Consider the following 14,067-nt stretch of genomic DNA (forward strand, 5'->3'; position numbering starts at 1 on the left):
ATAATCAATTCAATTCTGGGGCATCACGCAATATGATGTGTCAGCCGTAATGGTTCAACCCTCGCTTAGCAAGTGAAATCAAGTATTGTCATACCGTGGACATTAACATTTTGGGGTCAGGAACAGAACTGCCTGGAATTGCATTTGGTTTTACGCTCGCGCACTATCGTATTATTTATGATACTGTGAGTACAGTTGCGTATTCAATTGTTTTGCTCTGATTTTCTGTGCAGGAGTATCATGTAAATTTGTGTTATATAAAATATTGGATTCATATAAATATAATGAATTAAAATAAATATAAAATAGTTTGTTTATGAATGATAATATTTTTAAGGGGTAATAACAATTTATATTTCCATTTCTTCGCTCGGGCACAAAGGACGGCGTTGAGTATCGCCACTTAATACGCAATGCCTCCAGATGTCGGAGGAAAGTGGCGAACAGAGTGTCTTAACACTAGGTTCCCTCTGCGTACCCTGCTGTATGCGGGATACAGCGTGAAACAGCGTCAAGTCCACAACCGTCACGAAGTCACACCCTTGTGCCCGTGTGCACGACGGTATCTATATTGATAGATGTACTGAATAATAATATTTCATATTAGTTAATTAAGTTAACTAAACATTCACATATATATGAGCGTTTAAACACTATTCTTAAAGGAGCAATTTAAACTAATTGGAACTCTACACATAATTATAATGCACGTTGAAGTTGAGTCTAGAGGGACCCCTACATAGGATAATAATGTTTTGAGTTACAAACACGGCCGTTCGGCAAGGAAAGGATTCAGTTAACACGTGTATTAAAACTAAAGCTATAGTCGTTACACAAACAAGCTATTTAAACTTTGGAAGCAAGCATTACGTTGTTTTAAATTTTAATTGAAATAAATTGTAATATAGAACGTAAGACCGTTAGAGAAGTTATTTTCTAAAAAAATATTAAAGATTTTTTCATTATTTGTAAGAAGAGTTTCATCAAAATATATTTATGTAAAATGTGACGGTAGTAAATTAGTTATATAGTAAAATTTTTATAAATCATTAGGAATTAAAAAATGTACAATAAAAAAAGTGTTTACTTACGTTTATTTGTTGGTGTTGTAGCGTTAGAAGATGTGCTAGGAGATCTGACGGGAGGCTTGGATGACAACACCTCACTCGTGTGGTCGTCTTCTGTTATAAAAATAAGTATATTAGAACTTTAGATGCAAAGAATGGACTATTGTATGTGAAGATCGTAGGTTTAATATTCTCACTTTGAAGTGGTTTCGAGTTCAAAGGGCGTCAATGGAATCCAAAAATGAAGGAATGGCAGATGGATGAAATTGCATGATGACAACAAAGATTTGATAGGAAAGGATATAGCTTCACGCTGAATAGGCACAGAGGACCTGGAACCCTAATGTTAAGATACAAGGTTTCACATTAAGATTCTACCGTTCCTCATTTTCCGCCGAATTCCGGAGGCATTGCGTGTTTAATGTCAGAACTCAAAGTGCGTTTTTCCTCGTTACCAGAACGAGAGAATAAAAATATTAAATATTTAATTCCTCCGAGTGGGAATCGAACCCAGAACCGATTCATTTGCAGTCGCGTAGACGCTGCGCAACAATGGCTTCAATTATGTATAAACATCTATATACATACAGCTTCACGCTGTGTGTATATATATGTTTATACATTATATGGTTGAGTAGGAAGGTAGACCCTGGTAATAGCCGGGATTAATGCCAGGAAAAAGAAGAAGAAGACTCTAGTACATTTTAAATTACGATACTCAATTGAATCTAAAACTATTATTTTTAAAAATCTTCATTTAAGTTATATACTTATTATAATTCAATATTTTTTTGCTTAAATTTTAAATGTCCGTTGGCTTTTGCGCCTGGTGGAAAAATAAAATTTCCAGCTTGCATAACACTAAAAGGCGTCAGAAGATCTTTAAGTATAATATCTTTGTAAACAAATTGCTTTAGATAGAGCTCGCGACACCCACGTCGCGTATTTTATACGTATTCTACTAGCATATTTTCCAGACTTGTCGTCGTAGCCGTTGCTGTGCTATATTTCAAAGCTATATTATTTATCTTTTGAGATATAAAATATATATAAAATAATATACTTGTATCATAAAATATGATAAGCAAAAAATATTACTAAATCTATTTCTGTGCCGTAGTTTGTTGTATTTTTCCATTTGCATAAAAAACTACAGATTTAATCTTTAAGATATTTTTAAGATTATAAACGACTCATTACAACTACAAGTAAATACTATTATTCTAATATATATTATTTTACATAAAAAAAATAAAATGCATACTACTAGAAGAGCTGTATTTCGTGGTATAAATAGCCGGGACTCTATGGAATTCAAACTTCCTTATAAAAACTGAAAACAAAGTGGGCTTGGCACATTATTAAAATATTTTATACTTATATATAAAACTATAACTATGTACATAAACTATTTTAATTATATGAGATTCTCTAACATGATGATAAATATTTTTTATACTTATTATCGAATTTGAATGATTTGTAAGTAGTAGTTTATAAACGATTTAAATAAATAAATCTACTTGTTAATAAAATAAAACTTTACATATTGCCGCTGTATTGTAGAGTGACACAATTTTGTAGTCCTATATCTACAATTCAATACCGCGTATATACACCAGAAAAACGGAAACAAGGCAATTGAACTTAGTGCCATTACATTATTTTGAAAGGAAATACTACTACCAAACATACTTGTTAGGCAAACAAACATTTTAATGTTGCTCTAAGCAGAACGGTGTAGAGCTGAGCGATTAAAATACAATTCTGATTACTTTAAAAATAGATGGCTTCATTTAACAGGATATTTATTTGTAGTAATGTTTCTTTTATACAGATATTTAGTAATCTTTTTTTTGTTTACATGTTTTCCTTTTAACGAAACTTTTCTTTTAAAAAAGGAACTTTTAATAAGTTACTCTATTAAGATATCGGCGCGTTACGTAGCACAACTTTTTCCGGCAAATTTCAACAACAAACGAGGGATATACAGATAAAGATATAGAAAACACAGATAAAGATAAAGAAAAAAGATACAGAATAAAAACACGTTTCCAAAAAGATTTTAAGAAAGGGTTCTATTAATAAATTTTATATTTTTAGATACGATTGACGATATCGACATCGCTAGCTGATTCACCGTTCACCTCATTGAAGATGAAATGAATCCGATATAGCCTATTACCCAATATCGAAAATTTCCAAATACCCCTTGATGAGTGGAAATATTTACGTTGTTTTCCGATTTGAGGAATTGTTTCGAGATTTATTGAAATTGTGTGATGTGAATAAGATAAACATGTCATTTTTAACCGACTTCTGTAAAAGGATTTATGTTTGTTACATATTAATGGGTAAACCGATTTTGATGATCTTTTCATTTGAAAGCTAATGCTTCCCCTATGATCCCATTTTAATTTAATCTATTTCTGAAATTTGCATTACTTACATTACAAATGGATCACTAAATCAATATCTCGCCAACGGATTCCGATTATAATTTTTTTATTGGAAAGAATACACTTCAACGGTAGTTTGATGAAAGTTTGCTTAGGTCCCGATTATGGGATTGGGTTGAAATTGAAGAAGTCGATTTTATTGTTAATAATTATTGTATGTAATGTTTGCTTAAAACCTGGTAATTACATATTTAAATAATATTAATTACGGAAACTAGACAAATCTACTCACAATTAGAGATTCTTCTCAGATTCTTTTCACTCAACACTATACTCTACTAACATTCCACATATCGAGGCACGCGGTTCACGCACTGGCCACCGATCCACTGTCAGTCTGCCACAGGGCATCACCCAATGACACTTGCCTGATGTAAATCACAATAAAATACCCGCTTTGTCCACTGATTACGACACGCTGTACTAAGCACCGGCCGTGTCGTCCTAAACTCGGGCACTACAAAAAATGTAATCATACGCTCAGGTTACATTCTGGTATCGGTTACAATGAGACACACGTGAGGTCCTGTGCATGCTTAAGTTTCAATTACACTTAGATTTCACACTATATTGATTTATAAATATTATTGTTAGTGTATAAAATCACTTTCAATTATTTATGGAAAATTGCAAAAGCATGGAGAATGATATGCTTATTGAGTTGAGTGGTGGAACTCAACCCTGCGCTTTGCTCGACACCAGAATATGAGAATCGAACCCACAATCTGTCGCGGACAAAGTCATCAAATTATTAAGTTTGATGACTTTGTCCTATACCGTCGATAATGTGTTTTTGAACATCAGCAAATGTCTTTACCATTCTTTCATCGCTCATGCCGCCAACGTACCCAAATCCCGTATATATCCTTGCAAATTTTTAACTTATTTCACTTTTTTGTTTTGGATTTTACCAGCTATCGTATTCTGTGTACGTTATAACCCACTGCAATATGACGGAGTAAGATATGACGGAGTGAAGAACCATAAATTCAGTATATTGTTTATCTATATATATAAAATCGAAAGGTCACTCACTCATCACGAAATCTCAGAAACTACAAGTGCTCAGAATCTCAAATTTTGTATAGGAGTTACTTATAGGACGTAGGTGCTCGCTAAGGCGGGAATTTGCAATATTCGACTTCTAAGGGGTTGTTTTTGGGGTCGAAAGTTTGTATGAAACTCCGTTACTACAAATGCTAGGAGTCTCAAATTTTGCATAGACGTCACTAGGACGTAGTCATGGAGACAGAAATTAATAATAACATAGTTCACGCGGGTGTAACCGCGAGCGGGCCGCTAGTATTATATAATAGCACGCTTATCAAATAGTTTATATTTCTTATTTAATATTATACCCACAGGCATGTATAATATAAACATACAATATTTATACTAAATCAATGTTGACACGAAATAAACGAAAATGACGGTAATGCCCGCTGCCGTGTTTTGAATGTGATTGGCACACAATATATTGTCCGAAGGCGAGGTGTGGCATGTGGCAGACAGACTGTCAGTTTAACTGCGCGAGACCAAATAGGTAAATTCTAGAACCATCCATCACCCAAGGTACATGTCAGGGCATGTTCTATTCAGCTTCGTTTTATTAAGCGATCAAAAATAGGTCGTCGTAAAGTGAGGTTGCCGTAATTTATGACTGAAGTCAGTTTAACTAATTATGATCTAAATGGCTATCAATTTTAAATACTTCCTCTTTCGTGTCATTTTTGTATAAAATTTGCGTTAATGTTGGGAACACTGCCCTTGTGGCTAATTGGGAACGTATTTTAGTTTCCTGACAAAATATATAGACCAAGTGAAAATATATTATTTTGTCGTTCATTTGGTGCAACAATACAATACAATATTAAAAAAAATGCAAGTAATCCATGTATTGCCCTTTTTTTAAGTAATACAGGAGACGTGATTGAAAACAGTAAGAAACATTCATTATTTTTATACTGTCAGTCGTCACTCCATATTCCGCACACAGCAAGGTAGGCAGAGGGAACCTAGTGTTAACCCCGTTCCCGATTTACCACCAAACTCTGGAGGCATTGCTTGTTGATTGGCAGAAGTCAACCTTGCGCTTTGCCTCAACACTAGAGAGATATAAAATATTTCATTTCCCCGAGTAGAAATCGAACCTACAACCTGTCGCATTTACAGTCACACTTTCTACCACGACTGGCCTTATTCATAGCTTACGTAAATAAAATTCAAAATCAAATAGTTCAGAAACCAGCACAGCTTTCACATTGTTTCAATATTGTTTTACAATAACAATAATTAAAATAGAGGCAACACGGATGAACGTCACCAGCTGTTATCAAGTTCGGCAAGCCAAGACATCTGTCTCTAAGCATTCAATGAACTAAATTGCATAACAACAATATGATTCTCGTGGGAAGGCAACTTTGATTGCTTCGTCGTTCCTGCGATATAATGAATTTGTTTCATTTATTTTAGTTTTCAAATAGTTGTAATAATAATACTTATGAGATTATTTTATTATTATTTTTAAATATTGAAAGAGGCCGTCGTAGCAAAGGGGCAAACGGGTGTGATTGTAACGCGACGGTTCTGGGTTCGATCTCCACTCGAGGGAATGATTTATTAACATTTTCATTTCTTCGCTCTGGCACCACGGCAAAACCCCGGCGTTGAGTTTCGCTACTCAACACGCAATGTCTCGATAAATTCGGCAGGAAAGGTAAGAACGGATTGTCAATATTTTTTTCAATAAGCTATATGCTTTTCTATATTCTATCCGTAATATGAAAATCGGTTCAGCGTACCATCGGATTATAATAATTAGTTTTAAAACATCTCACTTTGATAATTTTCCTAGGCTAACAAAATTAGCTTTCACGTTAAGTGTTAAAAATGTAAAAGATATGGACATTTAGGTCAACATGAGTAGTAAAGCTCGGGAAATGGGGGTACAAAATAAAATTTTAAGCCATGAATTTAAGATTTGATGAAATTAAAATTTTGGAGTTTTAAAAACAGTGCTTACTTTTGTTTGCACATGGATTTTTTTTTGAGGTCAGTCGTGGCGCAGGCCCACAAACGTGTATTTGTAAACGCGACAGGTTATGGGTTCGATTCCCAATGTGTTGAGTTTAGTATCGCCACTCAACACGTAATGCGTTTAGAATTGGGTAGAATCTTTTTATTGATTGCAAGTGACAATAGAAGACCCTACCTTTTTCTAGTACATAAATATATAACTATAATCCTACCATGATTTTTATTAACTTTATCCCAATAAATAATACAAAAATAAGCCACAATGAAAGTACATTTGGATTCTAAACGTAACAGCCATAATGAAGCCTGTATCCTCAAATTCTTATCACGTTGACGTCGCGCCCTTTGGTACTGTCTCTTATATCACAAAGTTTGTCGTAAGTTTCAGTTGATGTTGCATCTACATGACGGCGTGGTTGATGGAACGTGATAGGAATAAATTACAATAATCTTTACTATATTATGATAATAATAAAAGGAAAAAGGTATACTTGTATATTCTTTAAAATTTTAGTAACTGTTGTTATCTTATATACTAAGCATAATATAGTCGTATGCCTTTTTTTAGATAATATTTGATAATATTATTAATAGTTTTATGTAATAATTAGTTTAATAGCGAAACGACTCGACTAACATCTTAAGAGGCTATCGCTTAGCTGTTGGATCAAGAACCGGATGCAGAAGGCAGTTTTACTTGAGACGGCGCGTATTGTGAGGAGGTTCCTTTCTCTGGAGCCCTAGCTACCGATGGCTTGGATCCTTGTCCCACCCTCGGAAAAGTGTTTTTTAATATTTTTAAATGATTTTTTTTATAATAACTTTTATTTAAAAATGCAAAGTTTATTCTTTGTATGATAAAAGTATATCATGAGATTTAATTTGAATTACAATATAAACAAATTTCCTGACACCGTATCGTAAATAACTCTCTCACAGCATTTTATTGCATTATAGTATTTTCATTTCGTGGTAAATCGTGGACAAACAGAGTTGTGCAAGATTCCACGTCCGAAGTGGAACACGTGTTGTGCGTTACCACTGAAGCGAGGAGAGCATTGAGTCAGTCAAAAGGGACGGAACTGTGCCTGTCAGAGTATCACGATGCGTGGGGCGCACCCCAGTCTTTTATTGTGTAAATACGAGTTATATTACGTCGATAGACTTTCCAGATTTTAATGGAAAATTTAAATCCATTATTAATTTAGTATATATATTATATTAGGCCGTCGTGACGCAGCGGCACAAGGGTGTGACTGTAACGCGACGGTTGTGGGTTCAATCCCCACTCTAGGAAATAAAATATTTATTTAAATTTATATTTTCATTTCTTCGCTCTGGTGTCGAGGCAAAAAGCTGCGTAGAACCGCCACTCAACAGGCAATGCCATCCAGAATTCGGCGGAAAATGGGGAACGAAGTGTCTTAACACAAGGTTCCCTCTGATTACCCTGCTGTGTGCGGGATACAGCGTGAACCTGTTTTTTTTTTTTAATTTAGTATATAGCAATTTTGTATTTGAGTAATGGGATGCGTTTATAAACAGACATACAAGTTATCACTTTCACATACTGAATTCTATATATACATATATATGCCTATCTCTCTATAGTTGAGAGAATATAATGTTATTATTAGTAAAACCAAGAAACGGAATTAAATATTGTAGTTCAGTCAAATGCAACATAGTGGCGGTGCAATGACCTGGCAAATAAATAGCTTTATTGCGCAACAGAATTCGTTTCTCTGATCAGAATAATATTTATACTTCTTCTATAAATATTTGTTTTACATATTTCGTTTGCTTCCATTATATTATATAAATATCGATAATGTTGTTAATTTTCTTTATCGATAATGTGTTAGATGCAATCTGAAATACCGATAAAACATGCCTTAAAATGATGAAAACTAATTGAAGTGATTATTTTAACTAATTTTCAATCATGTAGAATAAACGAGAAATCTATTTTATAGTTTTGTTAAAATAATTTAATTTAATAAATTAATTTTTAACAAAAACAAAAACCGACTTCTAACAACGAACTAAAAAGTGAAAAATAATTATATAAAGATTTTATAATTTTCAAGTCGGTGCCAAGTAAAACAAACAGGCTTAGTAATTAGATATTGTAGTAAAGGTGTTGTAACATTAGTTTGACACCGACTTCAAAATTATAAAATCTTTATATAATTATTTTTCACTTTTTAGTTCGTTGTTAGAAGTCGGTTTTTGTTTTTGTTAAAAATTAATTTATTTTACGATTTTTAGTGATGGGTAGATCTTAAAATGATGCTTCTTGATGGTTTGGTCTTGGTGGTGGTAGTGGTTGTCAACGAGTGGTTGTGATTGTTCTATGTAAAACTTCATTTAATTAGCTATTATTTTTGTGCAAAGTTACATTTTGGTATATTGACAAGAACAAACATAAAAAGTATTCGGGTGAATTCGGAATCTCCCTTTTTTGAAGTTGGTTGATAATGAGAACATCCTCTTTTTTGAGATTGGTTGAAAAGAAATGCAACGATCAGGAATCTCACTTCTGACATCAATTTAAAAAGTTTTTGCTTGTAACTATTACAGTATAATTAATTTTTGACCAAAAAAAACAAATTTTCTCAATTTTCTCCGGATTCCATAATCGAAACCTAACCAAACTTTCACCAAATTATCCTTGAAGTGTATCCTTTCAAATAAAAAAAGAATCATCAAAATCGGTTGGCGCGACATTGAGTTATTCGGCTATTAGTCGCGCACATGCATAATGCAAATTTAAGACTTATGTGATTTTCTCATGGATACCATTGTCAGACATGGACCAAAAAAAAATGGGACCCTTCGGGAAGCTATACCTTTCAAATAAAAATTATCAAAATCGGTCCACCCAGTTAAAAGTTATGAGGTAACAAACATAAAAAAAAAAAAATACAGTCGAATTGATAACCTCCTTTTCTTACAGAAGTCGGTTAAAAACAATAGTAGCAACGCAGAACCAAATACTTGTATTATTACTGTAAAACGTATATGTAACAAATGAACTTCGTCAAATTCATTTGAATATGTTTAATAAACTTTTAAGTGGAAATCCTTTGCGATAATATGCTAATATATGCGTACCATATATGACGGTATTACCCCAGGGAATTTATTAATGAACAATGGTAGCGGTTAACTGGGCTTTGATTATTTATATTTTATAATATTGAAAGGTACCTTATATTTAAAATATTTATTGTAAATAAATATGCAAATAAAGTTAGTTAAATAATTTTATTCAAAATGTCAAATAATTTACTAAAGTTACTTGCCTCAGACTTAAGAAGAACTGGCGCAAGAAACTCATTAGGACTTTGTTTTTTTTTCTTCTATAATACGTATCAAATAATAAATAAATATTTTTAAATCGATTCATCTTTTGCCTTTCTATGTTTCAAAAAGTAAAGCTATCGTATTTTTAATATGCCAAAGAAGAAGCAGGGTCTTTTTATCATATTTTTTGCACATCAAGAGCCGAGATAGTTCCAAAGTTGCACATTCAGCAAGGTTATTAAGTGCTTGGGGTCCAGAACCTAATAGTATTCAGAGTCATCAGAGTCATGTCTTGAAAGGATTTTTTTGCATAAACTTCAAATGTAAAAAAAACCAATTGTATCTTAAAGTGTTTTATGTCAAGTATAATAAAATTATATTTATTTTTATTTATTAACCTTTGTTTTTTTTATTTTAAATATAAAGAAATTAAATATATTATTTATACTTAGAATTAAAAAGATACCATTTTACAGATTCTTCAACTTAATCTGGATAAAACTATTAGTTTTACGTATCGCATAGATTTATATATAGACTTTTAATTTATATTACATTATCAACTTTATAACACGCTAAATTTTAAATTCTGAAACCGTTCCGGAGAAAATATAATGAATTTCACGTTTCGTATGCAAAAATAACATGGACGCGTAACTTTTAACGCCTTATCGGACCACATTGCTGGGTGCGACCAAATTTATGAGGTGCATTGTTTAAATTTTTAAATTTTTACCCAATAGAAGTTACAAACATTTTACAAATCTTTAACACTTATGTACCTACTTGATAAAATTTTTATATTACATTTTAATTTTAACTTTTAATTATATATTACGTTCGCCAAATTCGGCCGAATTCTGTGAACATTGCGTGTTGAGTTGCTGAGCTCAAAGCCGCCCTTTGCCTCGACACCAGAAAAGTAATGGAAATATATATTTTTAATAAATATTTCATTTCTTTTTTTTCGGTTTACAGTCACAATTTGTGTACTTACCCCACGAGTGGCCTCTAATCGATTATGGTGTAATTATTTATTTTGTAAAGTTAACATTATATTTGTATAATTTCTAAAGTGACAGGTTGTTTTTTTTTAAATTTAGTTTATAAAATAATATTTTGGCGATTTTTGAGAAAATTCAAGTATTAGTGCATTGCCTGGTGAATTTATTGACCACCTAGAGGCGGAATACAATAGTGGTTCAGCAGTTGTATATGCGGGAATAATAACGAATATCAACACTACAGCGAAAATAACTTTCTAAAAACAATATTATAAATAACAATAAAAATTGAGCATATGCCTATTGTATCTGAAAGAATCCCAAGCATTAAAATTAATAACAAAATTCCTCACATTTCGTTACCTACCTAAAAACAAGCTTAATCGAAAATTCCATAGCATCCAAGTATATCACACTTTTATTTGTAAATACAATAAACTATACTATTTTGTAACATTTCTAACGACACTGACCTTTAAACTCATTCTTCTTTTTGTTATCGCCAACTTTCTTTGTCTTCGAGGGTCGCTTTATATTACACGTTAGTCGCTCGATCGCTTTTAGTATCTTTTTGCTAACTTTGTTAATTGTTCTACGTTTTGGATCGCTATATTTCGTTCGGGCACCACCATCGACATTTTTCTCGCAACCGGAATCTGTGCTATCATCTGTCTCCGTCGCGGAAGATTCGGAAGGTGGATAGAAAACATACGGAGTACTTGCAAAGCATGGGGAATTCATAATTTTTGACCAAAAAATTGAAAAATTATTTAATTTCTATATTTTGTTTCACATATCAAAATAGAAATATACACTTTGCATATAATTACACTGAATTAATAAAACAAACGACTACCCAGACCGCCGTTTTAGGAACGTTATGCTAAATCGACGATGGTAATACTTAAAGATTTCGGGCTATCCAAGTGGTGTTCCAGAGCGTAACGCCGCACCCATCCTACCTAACCTTGACTTGATTCGCTTATATAGGTCGATACACGCTAAATACTATAAGGTTAAGAATGTATGACAATTTTATTAATAAAATAATAAATATCAGCTTTTAACTAACTTTATATGGAGAAAGATAAAAACCGCTTCAAGAAATGATGTACCACCAATAATCATCATTAAACAAAGCTCTACGCTCTATACTTTGCATAAAAAATTGTATCTCATCAAAATTATATATTTTTTTATGTTATATTTATCTAATTTTATTACTATGGTTAACAGTTAACAAATTTAAAGCGTAAGCCCTTTCATATTTTTAATCACGTATCAATATTGAAATAATTTTAAAAAATAAATAAGTATTTATTATAATCAATCGCTTATAATAATTAAATATATGTAAATACGTAGAGTTTTACTAAGATTAAAAGACCTTCCAAGCGAGACACCACGCCTAGGCCGGCCGGAGGCCTTCAATTGTCTTGTTTGATTTAGAGAAGATGCGATAATTGTTCATTATTACATCATCATAGATTCCGATACTAGACTAGACTAGACATTTCCAGAAGAAAAAAAATAACTTATTTTTATTTTATATCTGGTAACACACTACCGAAAGATGATTTTAGGAACCTCAAGTAACTCTGACTTTGTCTGTGTTTTTATAATGTGCAATATGAAAATTCGGTAGCAGATAGGTCAAGCAGTTATCCAGACCCCCATGATAAAGGTGGTAAAGAACGCATAGCGAGGAGTCTCTACGTAAAGTCAAAGTGTAGAACCTCGCACGGATTATTGGGTCTACGTTAAATGCGAAGAAATGGTTCAACCTGCTACTGGAACCGGCCCAGAGATGAGAACAATACTTCTATAGGTCCTACACAGGGACTGTTTTCTTTGCTTTTCAGATGATAGCGATTATTAACATAGGCCTCTATGTTAGAGAAGATAACTCTTATAATTTGGACCCGATTTTCCTCATCTAAGCTGAGAAATCTTCTAGAATTTATTATATGAAAATGAAATACAATACCATTTTAACAGTATATTTACTACGGAGAATATGTGGTGTTATATGTTGGTAAGTGGCAACACACATAATCTATGTCGACGTAATCCCTATATCCTATGAGCTTTACAATTTCTCCTGTCTTTAAAATATGATAAAGAAAAAAAACAATGATACGGATTTTTATATTAAGCAAAGCTTTATGTATGAATGATATAGAACAGAGGCGATTCGATTAAAAACAAATTTATCGGTAAGTCGACTCCAATTTTCATCAAAATACTTGCGTTAAGTTTGAAAATCTGCCAAAACTGTGAGAATTAAGGAAAATTGCTAAAATTAATGAGGCTGGAGAAATCTGATCTCATTCAATTCTAAGTAAAAATAACAGGGATTCATGAAATTCAATAGGCCTTGTTTAAAAAACGTAAGTCGAAAAGTTTTTTTTTTAAATTATTTTCAGTCTTAGGAGACTTCTTGATATTTAAATTTATAATGCCTATTCTTTTGATATATTTTACATTATCAAATAAGAAATAAACAACATGCCATCCAGTAAAACATAAGATTTTAAAAATAATATAACGACCATTTTAATGTCACGTAATATGTAGGTGTGTGTAATTTTTTTTTATAAAAGACATCAAAAACGAATTAAGAATTTTCGTCGCAATAGTGATTAAAAATCTGTAAAAACAATATAAGATATAATGTATGTATAAAAAAAATCTTGTGAGCTTATTAAGAAAGTATAAGATATTCTAAAATCTTTTTCAACTATAATCAAACAGTAAAAACAGAGTGTTTGTTTTACATTAAACATTTTTACGAAAAAAAAAAAACGTTTAAACTATTGTTAGCATACTCATGTAAAAGAGGCTAGATGTAAGTGAAAAAGACTATAAAAGCAGTGGCATTATGTCAATCGAGGGCAGGTGCTTGTAGGCATCGGCCACAAGCAACTGCTTACAGATTATACATATTTCAACATTATTTTATTCATTTCACAACTAACTAAACCACCTACATATTGCGAAGCAGTCGTTGAGAAGCTAGTTGTAAGTCACTCCGCAAATTTAGAATTATACAAAGTTAAATTACAGAAATCTATACCGTGCAATATTTATGTAAATCAGGCCGTACAATATTTATTTATACATATTAAAATATTGCCCAAATGAGATTTGAACCTACAGCTATATCACCTTTGTCAGATAAACCCACCACGC

The 14,067-nt window shown here is 32.2% G+C and overlaps 1 protein-coding gene across 1 annotated transcript in view; it reads right to left on the reverse strand.

The window, feature by feature from the left end:
* Nucleotides 1-1,083: 1,083 nt before the first annotated feature.
* The window catches only part of LOC146538258 (uncharacterized), a 28,944-nt gene continuing 15,960 nt past the window's right edge, over nt 1,084-14,067 (reverse strand). The window contains exon 6 of the mRNA XM_085187029.1: nt 1,084-1,181. Within this exon, the coding sequence (XP_085043155.1) occupies nt 1,084-1,181 (98 nt within the window). The remainder of the gene's footprint in view (nt 1,182-14,067) is intronic.

Source organism: Heliconius melpomene, chromosome 6, assembly GCF_056956725.1.
Source record: "Heliconius melpomene rosina isolate 202511_hmr_F chromosome 6, ASM5695672v1, whole genome shotgun sequence".
Lineage (NCBI taxonomy): Eukaryota > Metazoa > Arthropoda > Insecta > Lepidoptera > Nymphalidae > Heliconius > Heliconius melpomene.